At 37.2% G+C, this 20,203-nt stretch overlaps 1 protein-coding gene across 1 annotated transcript; it reads right to left on the bottom strand.

The window, feature by feature from the left end:
- Nucleotides 1-1,985: 1,985 nt before the first annotated feature.
- LOC116734867 (voltage-dependent calcium channel gamma-1 subunit-like) lies at nucleotides 1,986-16,432 on the bottom strand. The gene is made up of 4 exons (XM_032586407.1): nucleotides 16,192-16,432; nucleotides 8,148-8,222; nucleotides 6,302-6,439; nucleotides 1,986-6,141 (listed from the first exon to the last, which is right to left on the bottom strand). Exons 1-4 carry the CDS (start codon nucleotides 16,430-16,432, stop codon nucleotides 5,909-5,911), a joined length of 687 nt encoding a protein of 228 aa, XP_032442298.1. The 3' UTR covers nucleotides 1,986-5,908.
- Nucleotides 16,433-20,203: the final 3,771 nt, after the last annotated feature.

Here is a 20,203-nt window from a genome sequence, read left to right as displayed (position 1 = left end):
TTTAATGTAGAGATTCCCTTCATAAACATATTTAAATGTTAATCACAACATACATGTGATCTACACCCACCTTTATCGTTATACAGTAACTTTAATAAGTCACTTAATAAGTTATTTTAAATTAAGCTCTATAGCTCTATGCCTAACATTTCAAACCTTTATGAATATGTGGAAAGTATTCATAATGCTTGTGATAGGTATTTTCCTTTCGAACCTAAATAAAAGAAAGAACCACAGACAACGTATATGGATTTTATGTAGAGCTTTTGCAAAAGGAGAACACTCTGCCAATTCTTCCTCCGAACAATCCACAGAGCATTCTGATCGGCTCTCACATGAGCTCCTGTTTTTATTCTCAAAGAAGAACAGGCAAGGGGGCAGTCAGGAAAACAACAGAGGTCGTAAAGCTTCTAACCCAAACATCTAACAACCCAGTTCCAGATGTGATATCTGATCAAAGGTCTGAGCCCGGTTCAAATCTCGGTCATTACTGTCAATAAAACAAAATACGACTGTTCACAGGTAGTTACTAAATTAGGAGGTGCGTAAAGTTGAACCGACAGTAGTGACCTCCATACACACGTAAGGAAGAGAACACTTTAAACAGAAAATCACAATGATCTATAGGCTGAATGTGAACTAAAGTAAGAATAAAATGATAATACCAAAAAATCTCTAACAGCTTGAAACTGTCTACATTTTAACAACATTTTCTTGGGATTTTGGGGAAACCAACATAGAGATCTCAACCCTTCTACAAGTGGATATTTTTTTTTTAGACAAGTACATACTTTTTAAGGTCTGTTTTTTTTTTTCCTGAATTGCAATGGAATTCAATATCCAGTTTCTGGAGTGAAAATGTGCACAGCAAAATCTTTACCAACAGTACCAACAGTATTTGTTCTTGTCCTCTTTACTGACCTTAAAAACTCATAGAAAACTGATAACAACCTAAAACTATACTTTGGTGTCTCGTCAATTATATTCCAGAAGGTCATCCAGTCCTATATCCAGTGCAGAGCAGCACCAGGAGCTGATGTCATGGTTTGCAACAAACGGGGACCTGGGTACAGATGTTGGCCAGAAGCTTTTCTGATGTTCTACCCATGGATACATGGATACTCTAACTTCCTCCTATGCACCAGAAACATGAATATTATGATAACTGGGCTCCCTGAATTACCATTAGGTCACAATGTGTATGATTCTATGTCTCCGTGAGTGACGGTCAATTTGACTAAGGCATACCCTGCCTATGAGCCATTGACTTCTTAACTTTAATAAGTCATAATAATGGAGAAGGGAACTAGCACATGTATTATGATATTAAGCTTTGTCTATTTTTGCTGTTGCAAAGAAGGGAAAAAATAGGTTAAAAGACAAAAAGTTAGCTGCACACAATGTTGATGTTCTGTTTACAACATACTTATAATATGAACAACATTTAGTAATGTCTCTCCAGTAATCTTTGGTTTGCTTGCATATTAATGTTTAAAATATTTTTTTAATTATGCCAAGAGCAGGAAAAGAAAAAAAAAAATCTGTCACACAGGTCAAGGGATGTAATGCAGATTCACAGGAAGACAGATAATAGTTCTGACAAACTGGTGTGGAGGCTGGTTACAAAACAACACATTAGTGAATACATTTACATTTTGATGTTACCACTCCTGTAAAACCTGAAGCTAAATCCTTCCAGACAAAACCCTCCTCAGTTTTCTAAATCCATGTTAAATGTTCCTTTTTATGCATGCATACTGCTGGCTCTACTTCATCTTGTAACTAGTTAATCTCGGTTTTAGTTTCTTTAGGATGCAGAATCTCTAAGGCTCCTTGGCCAAAAAACATTGATTTTGCATTTATCCTGTGACACTTGAAATTAATTCATTAGTAAGTCAAACAGTCAACACTTACAGGTAAGGAACAAATAACTTTACACATAGTACATACTAAACATATAAAACTATATATCTCCAGCCATTTGGGGATAAAACTGACCATCTTGTTTTTATTAATTTACAAAACTTTCACATGTAGAAACATATTTACTGGGCATTTGTTCATCTGCCTGTTTGCACTAATCAGTCACATGCATTGGAACAATTTCAGTACATTTTGGCATGTAGACATGGTGAAGATATCTTGTTAAAGTTCAAACATTTCAATTCTTGAAGCAGGTGGACTGTAGCAGCAGAAGACCTGTCTCAGTGCAGCTAGCAGCTAGGAAAAGATAACTGAGGCTAAAATGAACACAGGCTCACTAAATTTGGACAATGAGAGACATGAAAACATGCAACCATCCTGCCTTATATCAGTGGTTCAGGCTGGTGGAAGGACTGTAATAGTTTGATCATGTAAATACCGCAGTGTAACTTTACATTGTTTCTGTGTCAATCCATTTATGATTACAGCGCTCCTATCTTCAGATGGCTACTTTAAGAATGATAATACAGCATGTAACAAAGCTCAAATCATCTCAAATTGGTTTCTTGAACATGACGATGAATTTACTGTAATCCCATGGCCTCCATGGTGAACCAGGTTTCAGTCCAATAATATAAGTTTGGGATTCCAGCCAACTGATCTCCAGCTACTCTTTGATGCTATTGCGTCAATAACAGACAAAAATATCTGAGGACGGTTTCTAACCCCTTGTTGAATAAATGCCACAAATAATTGAGGCAGTTCTGAAAGGAAAAGCCGTTCCAGCCAGGTTCTTACTAAGTTTACCTATACATACGTCTGTGAGTCAATAATAATGTTTATCCATCAAAGCAAGTAAGATGATGATGATAAAAGTGGGAACAAAAAAAGAAAAAAAAATTCAAAATACACACAAAAATGCATGCACATATTTTCCATTTTCATTTATCAATTGTTGTTTGGCTGTTTAGCTTTTTAAAACATCTGTCATTAGAAAACAAACAAACAAAACAAAACAAAAACAATAATTTTGAATTGTTTTTAGTTCAAATAAAGATGATGTTTTCTTGGTTCAGAATAAAACCAACCACATAGATGAGGGTCAGTGGTATTGTTTAACATGCACCCAAACACAAAAAAAATGTACTGGATTTACTTTAAAAAACAACCTATACACAACTGGCACAGCGCATTGGTGTTACTTTTAGTCTAAGTAAATGCGATTTATAGTAGTCTTCTTTCAGCAAGCTGGCTAGAAGCTGCAGCAATAGGTGGGGAAGGTGGAGGACTGCATTACTCTGTCCTAAACCCAGCTGAAACAGGATGAAAATATTTAGCTGTTCAGAAATCATAACCTTCCAATATTGGTGTACTTTGCTACCAGTTTCAGCTCTGGCTTATGGGAAATCATACGTCAATGTTCTTCTGTACTCTGGGACAAAAATAGAATGTAGCATCATGGGTCATGAGATTTCAGCTAAAGAGATTCTTATGTTTTAATTAAAATAAAGTTAAGTAAGACGATAAATCAAATGAAAATATAACACATAAACTGGTATACAAAGACTGGAGATACCTGCTGGGAAGTTGATACCTTTTCTAAGAAAAGGTCATTAAGTTGTGATTCATATTTTCCTTTGGTATGCAAAATTATATTTGTGCCAAAGTGGAAAGTTTTCTTTCACACACTCTCCTCTGCTGTTGTACAACACCTGTAAATCCTCCACTATCAAAGCCATGACAAGTGCAAACCTTCAAATATGCTTTTCTATGTTAGTGTTGCACCGTTGGTTCCCTAAAACCTCACTAAAACAAACTCAGTGAAATAATGCCCAATCCAACTTTTTTCACTGTGGAAAAAAAACAACAAAAAAACCCCTGTAAAATATATGCAGTGAAGCCAGGTGCAGAAATCACAGTTCTGACACGTTCCAGGTGTTAGCTTGATACTGCCAAAGCAAAAAAACTGAGCTTTAAAAATGTACAAACCTGATTTTCTGGATGCTATGAAAGCAGGTGTAATATTTCAGCAAAAGTCATAAAACAAAATACTGACAAAGTTCCAGGATTTAAAAGTGTACCATAGGAAGCATAAGCTTTTTTTCTTATTACTGGATATGTTTTGTAGTAATAGGTAGGTTATTATTATATGCATGTATTTTAACTTGTGAGTCCTTTCTGCGGGAAGAGTTACATATAGAAATTTCACTTGATGCTTCTCTATTTGGTTTACCTGAAATGCCAAGAAGAAATTTAAATAAAATAAAAAATAAATTCTGTGCTGGTTTTTGGGTTTGTTATCACTCCATAATTATTTATGCTCTCATAATCCTACCTATTACATAATTTTCTGATTGAACTCAGAAGTTAAAGTGACAGAAGAGACAAAACCTCAAGTGAAAATGCAAACATTTGGGGGATTTAAATATTTTTAATTTATTCTTGTGAAAAAGACAAATATTAATATTGTGTAAAAATGATAATACAAATTATACATGAATAACATTACATTAGACCTGCTGTCATGAAACGTCAGATAAAAAACATGTTTTTGTTTTACATCACCACTCAGTTGTAGCCACTCATATTCTTACTAGATGACATTAACACATAGAGATCTACTTTAACTCTAATAAATCTATTTACTGAAATAGATTTATTAGATCTGCTATGCGGAGAAGAGACATGCACAGTGTGCTTTAATTGTTTTGTTTTTCATAGTCCATGTAATGATGTCCCACTGTGTTAACTATGATAACAGGTTTGTTCTGATTACAGCGGTAAAATGGATTTTTTTTTTCCCTGTGAAATGGCATCCTTTAGGGGTCTTTAATTTCATTGCACCTGCATTAGCTGAATGTCTGCAGGGCCACACCGACTCATGGAAACACATTAGGCACAGGTGACTAACAACACGTGAAACAACTGGATAAAAGGAGTTTGTCTAAATGAGGTCTTTAACTAATGGTGACAGTATTATTTGCAGGTGAACTGAAGCGTCATTTGCAGTTGAAGGACAAACAAAACAGTTTAATTTTCCTATACTACATATCATAGCGATAGCATTTTACAGCCTTAACTGAAACTTAGAGGTATAATTTTAGAACAGTTTGGTAAAAATGCCTATGTTGAAAATACAGTGCCTTACAAAAGTACTCACACTCTGTGATCGTTTCTGCATTAACTCACATTACATCCACACACTTTAAGTGTTCTGGGGGGATTTTATGAAAATGACTGACACAAAATAACTTCAGTAATTTCAACCACAGTCAAACTGGTATAGAAAGCCAAAATAGGAGGCTTTTCCAATGACACAACTAAATTTAGGTCACAGGCATTCACACATATAAATATGTTATATTATTAAGGGTTATTTGTTCTACTGGAAGAACTGGACTGTCAACCTATTTCAACGTTTTGCAGCTCCTAACAGGTTTTCTTCCAGAATGGTTCTGAATTTAACTCCATTCATCTTTCAGGATGAGGAGCTGTTTGTTCTTGCAGAAGAAAAGCGTCCCCACAGCATGATGCTGGCACCACCATGTTTCATGCTGGACATGGTGAGTTCAGGGTGATTTGCAGTATATTTTAAATGGTAGCCAAAATTTAACAGTTCAAAGAACGGTTACATTGTGTTGGTGTTATAGCATGGAATCCCCCCAAAATACACTAAATTTATGAATTTTAAACAACAAGATATCAGACAAATCAATGAGTAAGAAGACTTTTGCAAAGCACTGTCAAAATGGAAGTCTATAAATATTGATGATGCAAAACTCTGAATTTAAATTCAAAACCCGTGGAGATTAAATTTTGGAATATTTGAAAAAGAGAAAACAAAGAAGAGATAAAAAAGTTAATTCTCATTTTAAGCAAACTTAATGTCTTTTACTTGAGCTATACATAATTAAAGGGTTAAACGATACACTACCATCATTTTTTAATCTCTGTTTACAATTGATTCCAGCAAAATCATCCATGGCTAATCCAAGGTGTCTGGCTCAGCGTCCATGCAGGTTTCCCAGGGGTTACGAGGCATGTGGGGCATTGAGATAAGAAGAAGGGCAGCTCCACTGAGGATGAGGAGGGTGAAGGAGGCGCAGGCACAGGTAAAGGACCAGGAGTAATAGTATTCAATCCAGATGGTCTCATCGCTATCGATCATTCGCTTGACAGACTGGCGCATCACTTCAACGGAAATGATAATACAAAGGCCTGCATGCCAAAACAGGAAAGATCTCCATTCGTTCAATTCATCCAACAAAAAGATGCATTAGCTTTAAAAAAAAGGTCTATAAAAATCAGCACTGTAACCACAGATCATAAATATTTCAAACTCAGAAAAAGGAGGAAAAATAACACAATCATATCTAACCTGCAAAGGCAAAGAACATCCCGGCAGGTCGGAGCAAGTAGTCTCGTCCTTTTCCAAAAGAAAAGATCACACACAGAGTGCCCAGAATCATGAAGAACAGACTGAAGATAGCAATGGCTGCAGCGGAGATATTGTACTCTTAGGAGGGAAAGGAAACAAATAAGATTTAGAAACCAGAGGAGGATACAAAGCCAACAAGAAAACATTTTAAAAAATCTACCAAAGACAAAAAGGTTGGAGAAAACTGGATGAGATGATAGGATCAGTGTGGAGATTAAAAACTGGGACTGTGTAAGAAAATAACTGTTTTTTATTTTCTCATAACTCATAACTCAGCTCAGCACTGAGCTGAGTTATGAACCGGATAATTAGCCTTTAAATTAGCCCCACTTAAAAACAAAAAACTAAACAAAAAAAACCCCAACAGACATTAATCCAAACCGGTAATAATACAATTTGCATGACAGACAAGATGTCATGCAGGCTGCAGACTTTTAACAAGATGATTAGGACATGTCTCTTTCTTCCTGCCTTCTCTCGCTTTTTTTTTCTCAGATAAAGATAATCTGCTTTTTGCTTCTATGTAAATCTCCAGCTGAGATAGAAATGATCCTATTTCACCTCACAGTCCCAACTGTTCAAACATATCTGGTGGAAAATTTCCTCACATTTAGGCTCTTCAGCACATTCTAAGACTTTTTTTGTGTGCAGAATTTCTGATCTTTCTTTCTTAACTTTATTTAGGAAACATTAAAGCAACATACACATTTTTACCTGTGCAGATCCAATTTAAGTTGAATCTATATGTTTCATATATTAAATGATCGAATTGTAGCAACGCCATGTTAACCATGTATAAAACATGTGTTTTGCATTTTTCACATGCATTTACCATCTGAGATTTCACACTCATTTTGATCAAGTTTTCAGTGTACTTTAAAAATGTTATATTTATGTTTTTTTATATATAAATGTCAATTTAATAGAAACTGAAATGTGTCAGTTCACAATATTTCCAATTATACCTTAAAAACTAGGAAATATTTTCCACCATTTCAGTTTATCTTTTCAAAGCATGAATAACTAAATGCAAACTGGGAATTAATCCGTCGGATGATTAACTCTTGCTCGGAGTTTTGTTGCTGTTGGATATTAATATTTCATGCTTTTTGGACTACAGATAGGAGACAGAAGGTTTACAGCACCAAGCTCTCATTCCTTAGAGCATTTCTTTGCAAATTCATGTGCACATAACAACAGATCAGATTTTTTTTTGTCTCTCTTGGTTTTATATTTTTATTTAAATTTTTTATTTTATTTTTGCCTTGCTTCAGTGGAAAGAAACAAAACTTCTTTTGTTGTGGCATTAGAAGCAAATTCATTTTTACATTATTAAAATATTACTCTTATCATTTTACACCATAGCTAAAAATAAGAACATTTCTACAAGCCTAATTATATAATAGAAGTTGATGAAGTGTGGCCTTTAATTGAAAACATTTGTCAGGATGCTGCTGTTTCTTTCACTCAAATGCGATAAGATAAAACACAATAAATCAGGAAGAATTGCATTTAAACAAGTTTTCCATTACAAGTGTGTAAAAAGTAATTTGCTCCAAATTGCCCTCTTGTTTTTCTTAGAGCCCTAAAAGTGGCATAAAGATTTGTTGTCATGTTCAAACATTTGTCTCATTAAGGGAGAACATGATCATATGTCCAATGTCTCTCTGCCTTTACTGTCTTCTCTTTTATTCTCTTATGTTATTAGATGTTTCTGTTGATTTCGAAACATAGACAGTGTGGTGCTGTGGTAACTTATTGTCTGAGTTAGCGAAGATCCACCCACCTTTTTGGGTCTTCACTTCAAAAACCTCAGCTTCTTCTCCCGATGTGAAGTGTTTGAAGTAGGAGCAGTTTTTTGCTGAAGAATAAAAGATAGTGAGGAGAGGAGACAAACAGACAGAAAGAGATATGAGGGACTAAAAAGATAGTATACCTTTGCATTACCAGCCATTGTTCTGGGTTATAAACTTTCAATGAATCTCATGAGTGAGTATAAAATTACACTGACATTATTAAGACACAGAAGCTACAGAGGCAAATACTTTTGCCAAATACTATTAAAACACTGAGTGGGCAACATTATCTATTTTACCTAAAAATTCTTAACTGGTGTTTCTCAGTGAACATTGTCAAAAATGCTTTTTGGGTTTTTATAAAGAAAATGTTGAGTTAAAAGTTTTATTCATCCAAATCTGGATCATTGTAGGAGAGTGAGATTTATGTTTTAAATGTAACTTCCTCAACGCAACGCCCGGGTAATGGATTTATCCACAGAATATTCGCTTTTCAGAACATCAGATGAAAACCTGTGGAGAAAACCGACTTCTAGAAATTCAGCTGGGGACCAATACGCTCACGTGAGGATGAGAATTTATGCAATGTAACTGACAGCACATGTTTTCTTTGTTCCTTCCTTCATTTCTTCCTTTCTTTGTTCCTTTGTTCCTTCCTTTCTTTGTTCCTTCCTTCCTTTCTTTGTTCCTTTGTTCCTTCCTTTCTTTTGTGTATATTTTAAAGTATTTTCCAAACACAGCATACTGCATTGGAACATACTGTAGCTTTGTTGTAATTGTGAAGACATCAATAAATAGCAAAGTCTTTAGTCAATATTCAGAACAGAAACACATTTAAATTAGTCTTTTAGAAAAAAAACACTTTTGGCTTAAAATCCCATATCATATCTTTCAAATTTCTACATTTATAAATAAAATAATAATAATTTGTGCAACTAATGTAGACCTTGTTTGACTTCTTGGCCACTGTGTGTTTGATATCCCTTCCAAATCTCAGCAGCATTTCTATAACTTGTAATACTTGGTTTTAAAGAAAAGCTAATATTTTCTGTCATCCATGTTACTTGGAATCAAATTCACTACGGACATATTTCTTCATGAAGTACAATTGTGAATTTGTTGCATTTTACTTGCTGAGCCATCAGTATTTTGCTCCACAATAGTTTGATATTTCCCACAGCTGTGAAGAAATGTTTCTGGGGAAGAGCCATTATTTTCTACTCCTCTATCTATGAGCCATCTTTTAAAGGCATCTGGGAGGAGGCGAAAGGTTGACAACGAGCTAAAGGCCAAGCAAGTGTTCCTTCTGTTCTACACTTGCTATCCTTTCTTGCTGAGATTAAACCCATAAAACAGGCAGGTCCCTTCTCTACCCAGATAGGGACAGACAGTGTTTGTGTGTTGGTGTCTGTGCATAGTGTATGTGTGTCCACGAGGCAACAGAGGAGCTGTTTGTTAACCAGGACGAGAAGGAATCACTAAAAGGGGTAACCTAGCAACAGGCTGCTGCAGGTCTTGGCTAGTTCTATCTGTTTACACATGTAAAGGCATATATGAAGAGAGCTTTGAATGCATATACCTGTGCTTGTGCATGGAAAAAATTTACGTGTGGCTACACAGGAACTCCAGAATAGTGGAGGCAGGGACACACTGTAGCTGATATGTGCAAATATATTATTTTCATTTGTCTTTTCTCATTTGTTGCCTGCACCTCTGGGGCCAAGCTAATCTCCTCTAATATGTGTTGAGCTATGTTGTTTTCTCCAGTCTTTATGAAAACAGTTTTCTGCCTTATACACAAAGAAGAGATAAGAATAATAGTTCAGAGGAGCTTTAAACAATGAAGATTTTTTTTTTTCATCAAGATTGATTAAGACTGGGAAAGCAGGTGGAATTAAAGTCACATTTCTGTCTGCAGCTCCAGATATCTGCTATAAATTTAACTCAAAATCAGGTTTACAATTCTAAAGTTTGCGGCCTTACTGTTGTGGTAGCATCAAGTTACTGTTGTGGTAGCATCAATCCTAACCAGGTGATTTGTCACATATAGGTTATTATCAAAATATACTACGGAGTTATTCACTATTAAATCTTAATCAATAGAATCTTAGTGCTAAAATTCATTTTTACATATTTAAAAACTTGAGTGTTGATTTTGCTTTGATTCTTTTTGATGATGCAAACATTGGACTGCTGTTCTGTTCAGTTTGTCTATTTGTGTCTGCCCCTATCAAATAAACCTAAATTAAATTAAATTAAATTAAATTTATTGAAAACAGAAGTAGCTATTGCAAATTACACTGCCACACAAAAACTGCAGTAAAGGTAAAAGTAAACCTATGTCACCCTTGCAGATTTTATTTGAAAAATTAGAAGCAAACTGTCTTTTTTTTTTGCCACTTCACAGTTTTGTTCTACTTCCTGTAAGCCTATCACTCAAAATTTTAACATATTGTATTACGATTGTTTTTGTTTTAATGTGAGAAAAAGTACAAAAGTTTAAGGTGTATAAATGCTTTTGTAAGGCGCTGCAGTTAGATCAGTTTTCATTAGTTTGATTATTCTTGTTTCTTTTTCCTCCTGTAGACTGACTATCTGGTAAAAAGCTGTTGTGGAAAAGGCACATTTGCTGCTCAAAACAGTGAACATTTACCTAGAAGGAGAACATCTGGGTGCGTATCATCGACCTTGCAGTCTTGCTAATGGGGAGATTTAGTTCCAGGGGGAGGATGATTATAGCGAAGTGTCGCCTGTCATTTTAGTTTCACCTCTTTCCATTTTAACTGTCGTCTTCTCTCTTTGATGTGGCGCCTCTGATTTACCAACTCCATGCTCACTCTGTTTCACAACATCTCACATTTTTTCTGTTTTTGTTTTAAATTCAATCAACCATCTGGCACCTACATACACATAAGTATTTTGTAAGTCTTTATTTTGAAGGCTTTTGCTCACAGTTTGCGTTGAGGTGCTTTCACAGAATGACCAACTAGTTCAGGGTCAGTGTGAAAAGCATGCACTGTGATATTTGAACAGCTATTCCACCAGGAGCTCCGATAACCGGGACACAACAACGAAATAGAATCCCAGCTGCCTGAGCATGCTGACCTTTCATGACGACAGTCAAAGGTTTCATTGTCATCATCATGAGCACATTTTGTTCTGTATATTCTGGGTCATTTGCATTTTAAGAGTGCTATTCAAATTTTGTATCTGTAAGTGCTCCACGCTGTGATAGGCGGAGGCCAACGCCTTTACTGCTGCCTTGTTTGGCTTTCCACTCAAAGCAGGAAGCCGACGCACGAGAGAGGGAAATAATTGAGCGTAGAGAAGGTGAAAAGACTCAAGGGGATATTTGTGCTTTTGAGTATAAATTCTGGATATCATCAAAGTGCTTGGCTTCTGCAAATGAAAAGCAGGAAGTTGAAGATGTTTTATGTAAAGATGCGCTCTGGGGATACTTTCTTTCCACCGAAGGACTGGAAAGCGTAATGCATGTCCACCTTGAAGCTCTGGAACATATTTGATAATAAACCTGTCTCTGTTGTCTCTTTGAGCATGTATGCATGTGAACATGCACATGCACCCAAAAGGTCCATTTGTGCTCTTTATTTCCCAGCCATGCTGCGCGATGTACTCCATGAAGGGTTTGTTTGATTTTTACAACACTCCAGCTGTCATGCGTCATTTCTGGGAAGCTAATTTTGAAAACCGTTTGGGTTCACAGTTTAGTTGCTCCTGTTACACAACCGCTTATCAACAGAAGAGTAGCTAGAAATGAGTGTTTGTGTGCTGTCCTCTTCGCAACCAACCTCCTTGTCTTTTAGGAAAATGTTAATTTGCATTATTAAGTCCAATCAATGTTGCGTGTGTGTTTGGGCTCATGATTCATGAAGGATGTAATCTCTCAGAGCACATATTGGTCCAAGACAACACTGTGCTTTGCATGCAGTCAGCACAGTAAACTGAGAAGCAGATAAACTATGTAACTGGCTTTACACCTGTTTAACAAAAATTGCATAAAAGCAGACTGCATTGCTTTAAAGTTTGTCTTACAAAATCCAGTGTAACTAATAAGAACTGAACCCGCAGTTTTTGTGATAGTGAAGTTTTGTGAAGTTTTTACCAGCATTTGCCCATCAGTGTGATTCACTTTTTAACCAGCATGCCTTCAACGTTTCCACTTGGGCAAGTGAGCACTTTGTTCATTTATTTTTTTCTTCCTACTCAATCTCTCTAAAACATGCAACAAAAACCGAGCAGCTTTTAAGCGACACTCAAAGGATGTTTGAGATGAAGGAAAGTGGGATAAAAGGTTAAACAAGCATAAGGGAGGACACAGATTTTCTCATGGGAATAAATGGATTGCCGACTGATTCCCATAAGTAGACTGTAGCACATTGAACTAGATGGCAAAATGGACCCTCTAACAACATTAAATAAAAGAAAACAGCTTGATACTTACTGAAGGTAAAAAGCTCAGCTCAAGCAGATTAGCATGAAACTAAATACAAGACTCTCTTTCAAAATATTACTTTGACAGTGGGATTTTTTCCATTTTTCACCTCAGGCTATTGCAAGCGGAAGACTGAAAAGTTGATAGAAGAAGAGGAGTTTAATCCACATCATCCACATCTACTAGAGTGGATGAAGACTCTAGTTTACTGATTTACAATCCAAAATGGTTACCGTTTAGGGTAAAATCAAAAGTACTACCTTCCTGGCGAAAACATTTCAACTTACCTAATCTGTATTCGCCTTTAATATGCAGTGGAAATTGAAGACAATACAAAATAGCTTCAGAAAATCTTGAAAGTTTCTTAAAGTAAAAACTTACTACTTCAAATTATTCTCTTACAATGGGGAAACTGTGACGGTGCTGCAAGGTGATTTAGTGAAACAAAATTAGAGCACAGTGACTGACTGGAACTTGCCCCTCAAAGACGTATAAACATTAAGTAGAAAACTGATAAGCCTTAAGCAAACCATTTAACCTTGAAGCAAAAACAAATTCTCAAAATTACTCAGAGACAGAAAGACAAGAAGCCATTTTTACTCATCTAAATCCTAATGAGAAAAGTATTTATTCTGTTACAACTTGAATGATACAAATGCAAGTAGAGAATTGTGCAGATTTATGCTGTTCTTTTAAAAAGCTCTCCCTTCTCTAAAGCCCTGCATTTCTGGTGCAGCACCTTGGAGTCATATAGGAAGTAGCTGCGCATGACCAAACCAGCATAAACAACCTGACAAATTGTGAGCAGAGCACACAGACTACTTACCCAACGGTAAAAGTGAAAATAATCAGGACAGAGAAAGCAATTACAAACAATGGAAAGCTAAAAATGAGAACCGGAAATAAACTGCAAACAAAACCAGAGAGCATGACATTTCAGTCTGTTAGGATGCTTCTGTCTAATCACTTCTGCCTATTTCAGGTTGTTTGAATCTCACAGAAGTAGCAGAGATTCTACTTTTACACTGTTACCATAAAACGAAAACAAAAAGCAGCAACATCAGGTTAAACAATTATCCATCCATTTTAAACAAGTTATATGTTTGGATGTGTGTGTTTTTTTTTTTTTTTTTTTTGAGTGAAGCATGACTAAGATAAAATTCTGCTTCAAACAATAAAACAATGTTTGCCGAGTCTTGTGATTGGTCAGTTTCATCTCCACTATATGGACTTTAGGACTGCATATGGACTTTTTATCAATATATTTTTTGCTGTGTCGTTGGAGTGACATTCTCAAGGATGAATGAGAAACTCTTTGTTACTCTTTCTTTTTCTTAGCTGAGAAACATTTCTTATCTCAAACTCTGGTGTCAAAAGCTGAATTACACATGATTATTCATGCTTTTATTTCATCTCGTCTTGACTGCTGTAACCGTCCTTTCATCTGTTTGAATAAGAAAGATCTTGACCTTCTCCAGTCAATTCAGTGTGCTGCTGCAAGGCTTTTAACCAACATACAAAAAAGACACCACTTCTGTTTTAATGTCTTTATGTTGACTATTGGTAAATTTTAAAATGTATTTTTACATTTTAGTCCTTACTGTAGACCCATGTGAGTTAATTTGATCAAACACTCCAGATGAGTTTGGCAATAAACAAATTATGAATATATAAAAATGCACCATATTGCCACAGTAATGTATGGTGGAAGATCTCCGGTGATGTGAGCTTGTTTCTCTTTCAAAGAACTCAGGACTTTCTCAGAGCACATATCACTCCCATAGTAACACCATAACATTATCAGATGGCAAACAGGTCATATTTCAGTCATTAAGCAGTACAATGATTCTGAATATATGGTCATCTAAATTCAGGAATTATTCACCAGACAAAAAATCTGTCTTTCATGGTCATCAGAGCCACCATTAGCTGAATCCCATTGAAACTCTGGAGGGTAAGCTGATGAGAACAGTGGACAGGAAAGGACAGGACAATCTAGAGAGATTGTGAAAACAGATATTGGTCAACAACTCCCTTTCTGTATTCTTCAAAACCGTTACATGTTGAAAGAGAAACCCGAGCCGGAATTTATTTTAAGCTTTTTACACATTTTTACCAGGTGGTTCAATACACCTGGAGGGTGCTTTATAATGATATCTTAGGGGCTGATTAGCATGTCAAACTGGAATTATGAGTCTGTCAGTCACAATTTCTGTCTTACATCCAACAGGTGACGGGCTTGTCCAGAGAAAAAGATGAAAGCGTGTTCATCTGGCTTTCTGTCTAGGATACACTATTATATGATCTCTCAACATGTTCTTGAAAAAAAAAAAGTACAACACCTTCTCACTTCACAGGAAGGCCCCTCCACACCCCCACCACCACCTTTCTCTCTCTCTTTTGTTCGTTCCAAAAGTGCTCTGTGTCTCACTCTCAACAGAGGTATCCCTGCCCACGTACACCCTCCTGCTCTCTTCTCTCAATTTCTGTCATTCGTCCCGAGTCTCCCAGGTGTATTCTAACTCATGAGCTGGGGCGGAAAGCCACACTTCATTAAGGCCTGTACTGATCCTGAGGTGCTGGAGGAGCCAGAGGCAAAGTCAATGACAGAGTCAGAGTGAAATCTCTCAGTTAGGCTGCAAGGCACGCATGCACAGCCAGGGGCCAGGAGACATGGTTTTACCCAGGGGCTTGCTCTGCACAAAGAGAGCCCTCGTAATTAAAGCTGTGCATGTAATTTAAAACCTTTAAAGATACAAGCTGCAATGCTTTGACTTTTTCTTTATGACTTACAGCTTGGAATACCACCCAATTGTGCAAAAGAGTTGACTTTATATTTGACAGAAACAGCTTTAGTTGACATTTTCCATCTGTGTTTTAACCACAAAAGTAATAAATGCTACTTTCTTGAAAGATTCACATCTGAGTTGATCAAAGCCTCTAAAGAATATGTCAAAATATTATCTGTCAAGATAAGGGAGTTGAGATCTTACATTTCAGCCCAAAGAGAGTCAGACTACGCCATAATAAATGATTCAACGACCCATGTGGTTTTATGACAAACAGAAAAGATTTTCGTTTTCTTTCACCATAACACATTGAAGGTATCCTCGTTGTACCTAATCAGCAGTCTGTTCGGTGACTTCTTTTGTGGAAGACAAAGACAGTTCACAGGGTTTCTGGGCATAGTGAGTTGTGAAGTGTTTGATTGAAATACCCATCCATGTTTATGCTCTTGTGAATGTCTGCACACATGGCCACATATGTGCTGGCACAAGAGAGGAAGACAACAGCAGAAGGAACAGATCCACAGAAAACAAAAGCTCTTATAAAGGGTCCTGAATGTGGAAGCTGATAGATTATAACTCAAAAAGCTCTTTAATATCCTGTGAGATAATTATTTAGGGTTTTTTAACAGTCACTATTTTTAATAAACAGTGACAGTAGATTGTACCATCTTAGCAACACCACAGACCTTATGCCTGAACTCCACTTCTTGACGGGCACCTTAACCATAAGGACTAAAAGATAATCACTGATCAGGTTTTACTTTACTGATTAAAAATTAGGATGCCTCATACCTCCAGGTAAGCTGATGGGGCCACATCCTTTGCCCTGAGGGTCTTCCTTCATCATGAAGATGGTCTTCTTGCAAAGCCTCCAGAGGCCAAAGTGGGCCGCCTCACATGTGGCATTGAGCTTCTCCACCCTGGGACTCAGGACGGCCCAGTGATCTGTCACCACTGCCGCCAGCATCGCAGACATGCCGACGACGATCACCACAGATGTGATCTTGACCTTTGTCACCTGCTCCTCAAACATGTTGCAGCTTCAAGTTGGTGCGCGCAGAACCGTGGGTGTGCGCGTCCGTGCTTGCCACCGGTTTGTGTCAGCTGGGCGAGTGGTTGGACAGGCTGCCGTGGAATTTGCTCCTGCTCCTCTTTATTTTCAGTTCTTGACATCGGACATTGTCTCCAGATGTTTTGCCGCCTTCACCACACCTCCAATGTCCTCTGTTGTCGCTCCTGCTCTTCAAGGGTCTGTCTTTTTCGTTCTCCGCCTTGTGCCTTGTGGTTGGTAAAAAGAGGCCAGATAACAGTGCCCCAGTTTCTGCCTCTCTCCTCTCTTCCTCTCCCTCCCTGCTTGCCTTTGGTAAACTAAGGCCATTCACTTAAATGAGCAAGGTGAACCTGGATGTCTTTATGCTCTTTACATCAATATTTTGGAGCAAAGCAATTGGGACCAGTGTTAGAGCAAGACTGAGCTCATTGATTTAAAGTTTTAGTACAATTTGTTGATTCAGATTTTTTTCACTCTGCAATTCTTACAACATCAAAGACCATCAGATGGGAACAATCGTCATGCTCTGACACCAGACTTTAATATTTCATCACTCTTCCAAACACTTATCAATCCATCATTTATCTGGAACACTCTCTGTCGCATCTCCCTCTTTTTCTTATTCAGTCCAATCTTGTTCAATTGTCTCAGGTGCCATGCGCCATGGGACTCCTCAGGGGAAAGATTTCCTTTATTAGTTGGCGTCTGAAATGGCTGATCTACTTCCTCAGCCAATCAGCCATCAAGGTTTGAAACAAGGACTTCACCTGATCCCAGCAGCTGGTCCAGATTTTTATGAGGAAAAAGGAGCTTTTACTTCAAACCTGTAGAATATTCATGCTGTTGACGTTAAAAAATGTGTCATCAGAAAATGCATTACACGTATTTATGTCGAGTTCTCAGCATGTATTAATTTAACGGAAGTACTTAAAACCACAATTCATCTGAAATCTTGAGCTCTCTATTATTACCAGCTTTATTAACATATGTAAACCAGTCAAATCTGATAGATCTGAATTGCACAATCAACATCTTGCCCGTAAAACTCCCTGCATAAGTGGACAAGCTTTTTATAAACCACTGCGCCCCACTTTAGACAGGACTCTGGCCCATTTTCTGCTCTGACACAACTCACACAGCTCGTGGGGGTTTATACTTTAACTTTGGGATATTTAAAGCTAAACATAAAGTCTAGGGGACACAAAATACAATCCAGGATTGCAGAGCCTCGCAAGAGTATTCATACCTCTTAAGCCTTTCTGCCATTTGGAATGTTGCAACTACAATCTATTGTTACTGGGTTTATATGTAATAGACCGATGTAACAAAAATGACAAAAAGACAAATATGATGCATAGTTTTCATAATTTCTTTACTAATAAAAATCAAAATAGTGTGGTTAGCATTTATTTTCAGCCCCCTTTACTCTTGTAGTACCTGAAAATGTGCTATATAAATAAAATTACCCTTACCTTCTTCTTAAAACATATTCATGTGTGCACAATTAGGAGATCCGTAAAGAAACAAAGCAGTTGGCTTGACATATCAGATTTGTCAGAAAACAATAGAATGTGGGCAAAACAAAATGCTTGGTGAAGGACATCTGACAGTGTCAAAGTCTGAGAGATGATGGCAAAAACCCATGTTTATTATCACAACCTGCCTGGTTACATTTGCAGTAAAGGTGTCCTTCTTCCAATGACAGAGTCCACTCATCTCTCAGTGTGTAATAATATGTCTTTTGGTTTTTCCCATCTTCCTGGCTGACCCCTGACCTGTTATTTGTTCACGGTCTCCTCTGTGGCTGCAAAGAGACCAAACACCTCACAGCTGTCTCTAAGCAACAGACGAGGATGTGCACAACAGCAGTGACACGCCACCCATAGCGCAGTGTATCATACCCAAGAGATCAGCTAGTGTCAGTCGACTGGTAGGAGAAAGACAGAACAACACCTGACAAGGAAGGAATATCTGAATCATCAACTGAACGTTTTTTGTTTCAGCTGTCTGCAACCACGGATGTGCTTCGTTTCTTCTGCGGGAGTAAAGATGGATTTAAAGAGATATTATTTAATTGTGGCTGCTAGCTTTCCTGTCACAATTTTTTATTCCACCATAAAACACCTTAATTGGTGGCTAAATTTACCCAAAGCTGACTAGATTGCACAGCCTTCAGAGGGACCCAACTGTGTTCATTCGCTAATGACAGGCAACATTGCTCCAGCTAAATTAGACCATCTGTGCCTCAAGGCCATTTTTATGAGGGTTGTGTCAGTCTCTGCGAGTAGAACAACAGGATCACTTGCAACGCATCCTTACCTGCTTGTTCTGTGCATTTAAATACTTCATCTATCCATTTAAATGAGTCTGAAGTGATGTAGGATGGTGAATTGCGAGTTAATGAGCAGAGACCCAAAACAATTCAATTAGGTGGAGATTACAAGGGGACGATGTAGCTCCTTGATTGTGCTGCAATATTGGATGTTTATATCAGAGGTTGATTTCCCAAGTTGGATTACCAATTGTTGATGAAAATGAAATCTCATCAGTGTGATCCCTCTCATTTTGTGGAGCGGTTTTATAGTTTTGACATGAGGCACAACATAGAGTGGTGTGCAAAGCTAGAACACAGTATGACAGCCTGTTTGTTTTTTCTAGCATATTTGGTTATATCAATGTTTAACATAAATCTAAACCATACTGAGAAATTCCGGGAAAATCCTGAATAAACAATAAAACTGGATGAAAGATCATTTTCATGAAACCGAGATTTAGAACATTGCTACTCAGCATTTTGATGGAGATTTGATTTGTTTAAATTGCAAAACCAGTTCAAACAGAAAAGAGGCATAAAGCAAATTCAGCATTCCAGCTGCGAAGCATGAAGGTGGAAGTGTCATGGTGTGGGAATGCTTTGTTGCAGCAGGGTCTGGCCACCTCACCATAAAAAAATTCACAATGAATTCTTCTTTGTATCAGCGGACGCTTTCAACATGAGAAAAACTGAAATATCACAGGACATTTCACAAAGACTGGCTGAAATAGAAAAAATGGAACATCCTGGGTAAAAGTGAGAATTTTGAATTTTGATCCCATTAAGACTGTAAACAGATTGTAAATCTGAGAAACACCTCAACATTTTAAGGCAAACGTTCCTCAAACCGATGTTGGAAACTGGTAAATTTCTTCAAGAAGATTCTTACTCAAGTTATGTTAGCCCATGGGAGAAGAGTGCAGTTTGTTTTTTCTCTGCTAGAAAAAAAAAAATCAGTGAATATCACTAGTTAAATAAGTCTAAAAGGGTTATTAAAAAAAATAAGTTCAAGTGAATCACTTTTTTCAGGTGCAAATAAAATATTCAGTAAGATTAGAACTAAATATTTGAACTTTCAAACATTGAAAGTGGCAGCTTCTCTGTTCAGAGAGGTCTGCGCCACTAATGTAGCACAAACAATGCAAAGACTCCAGCTAGGAGGTTGTAGCTTGAATGGAAACAGCAGCGATTTAATCTTGAGCAGGAGAGAAGGCATTCAGGAGAGAGGGAAAGGTCAGCCACCAACATCTGAACAAAGCACAGCAATCAGAGGTGCTCAGTGACAAGACAAGCAACCCGGAGATGATTAGTAACAGCTGCAACACAAAGAACAGAAAAATGTTCATCAAGAGGTTGTTGTGCTCTGTTGGGTGCGTTCATTCATACATTTTTAATACCTTGAGTGTTTGATCGGGTGGTGAGTAGGTTTTCAGTCTATT

The sequence above is a fragment of the Xiphophorus hellerii genome, chromosome 16, assembly GCF_003331165.1.
Source record: "Xiphophorus hellerii strain 12219 chromosome 16, Xiphophorus_hellerii-4.1, whole genome shotgun sequence".
In the NCBI taxonomy this organism is placed as follows: Eukaryota; Metazoa; Chordata; class Actinopteri; order Cyprinodontiformes; family Poeciliidae; genus Xiphophorus; species Xiphophorus hellerii.
Note: the sequence above shows the minus strand (reverse complement) of the source record. Positions and strands in the feature narration are given on the sequence as shown.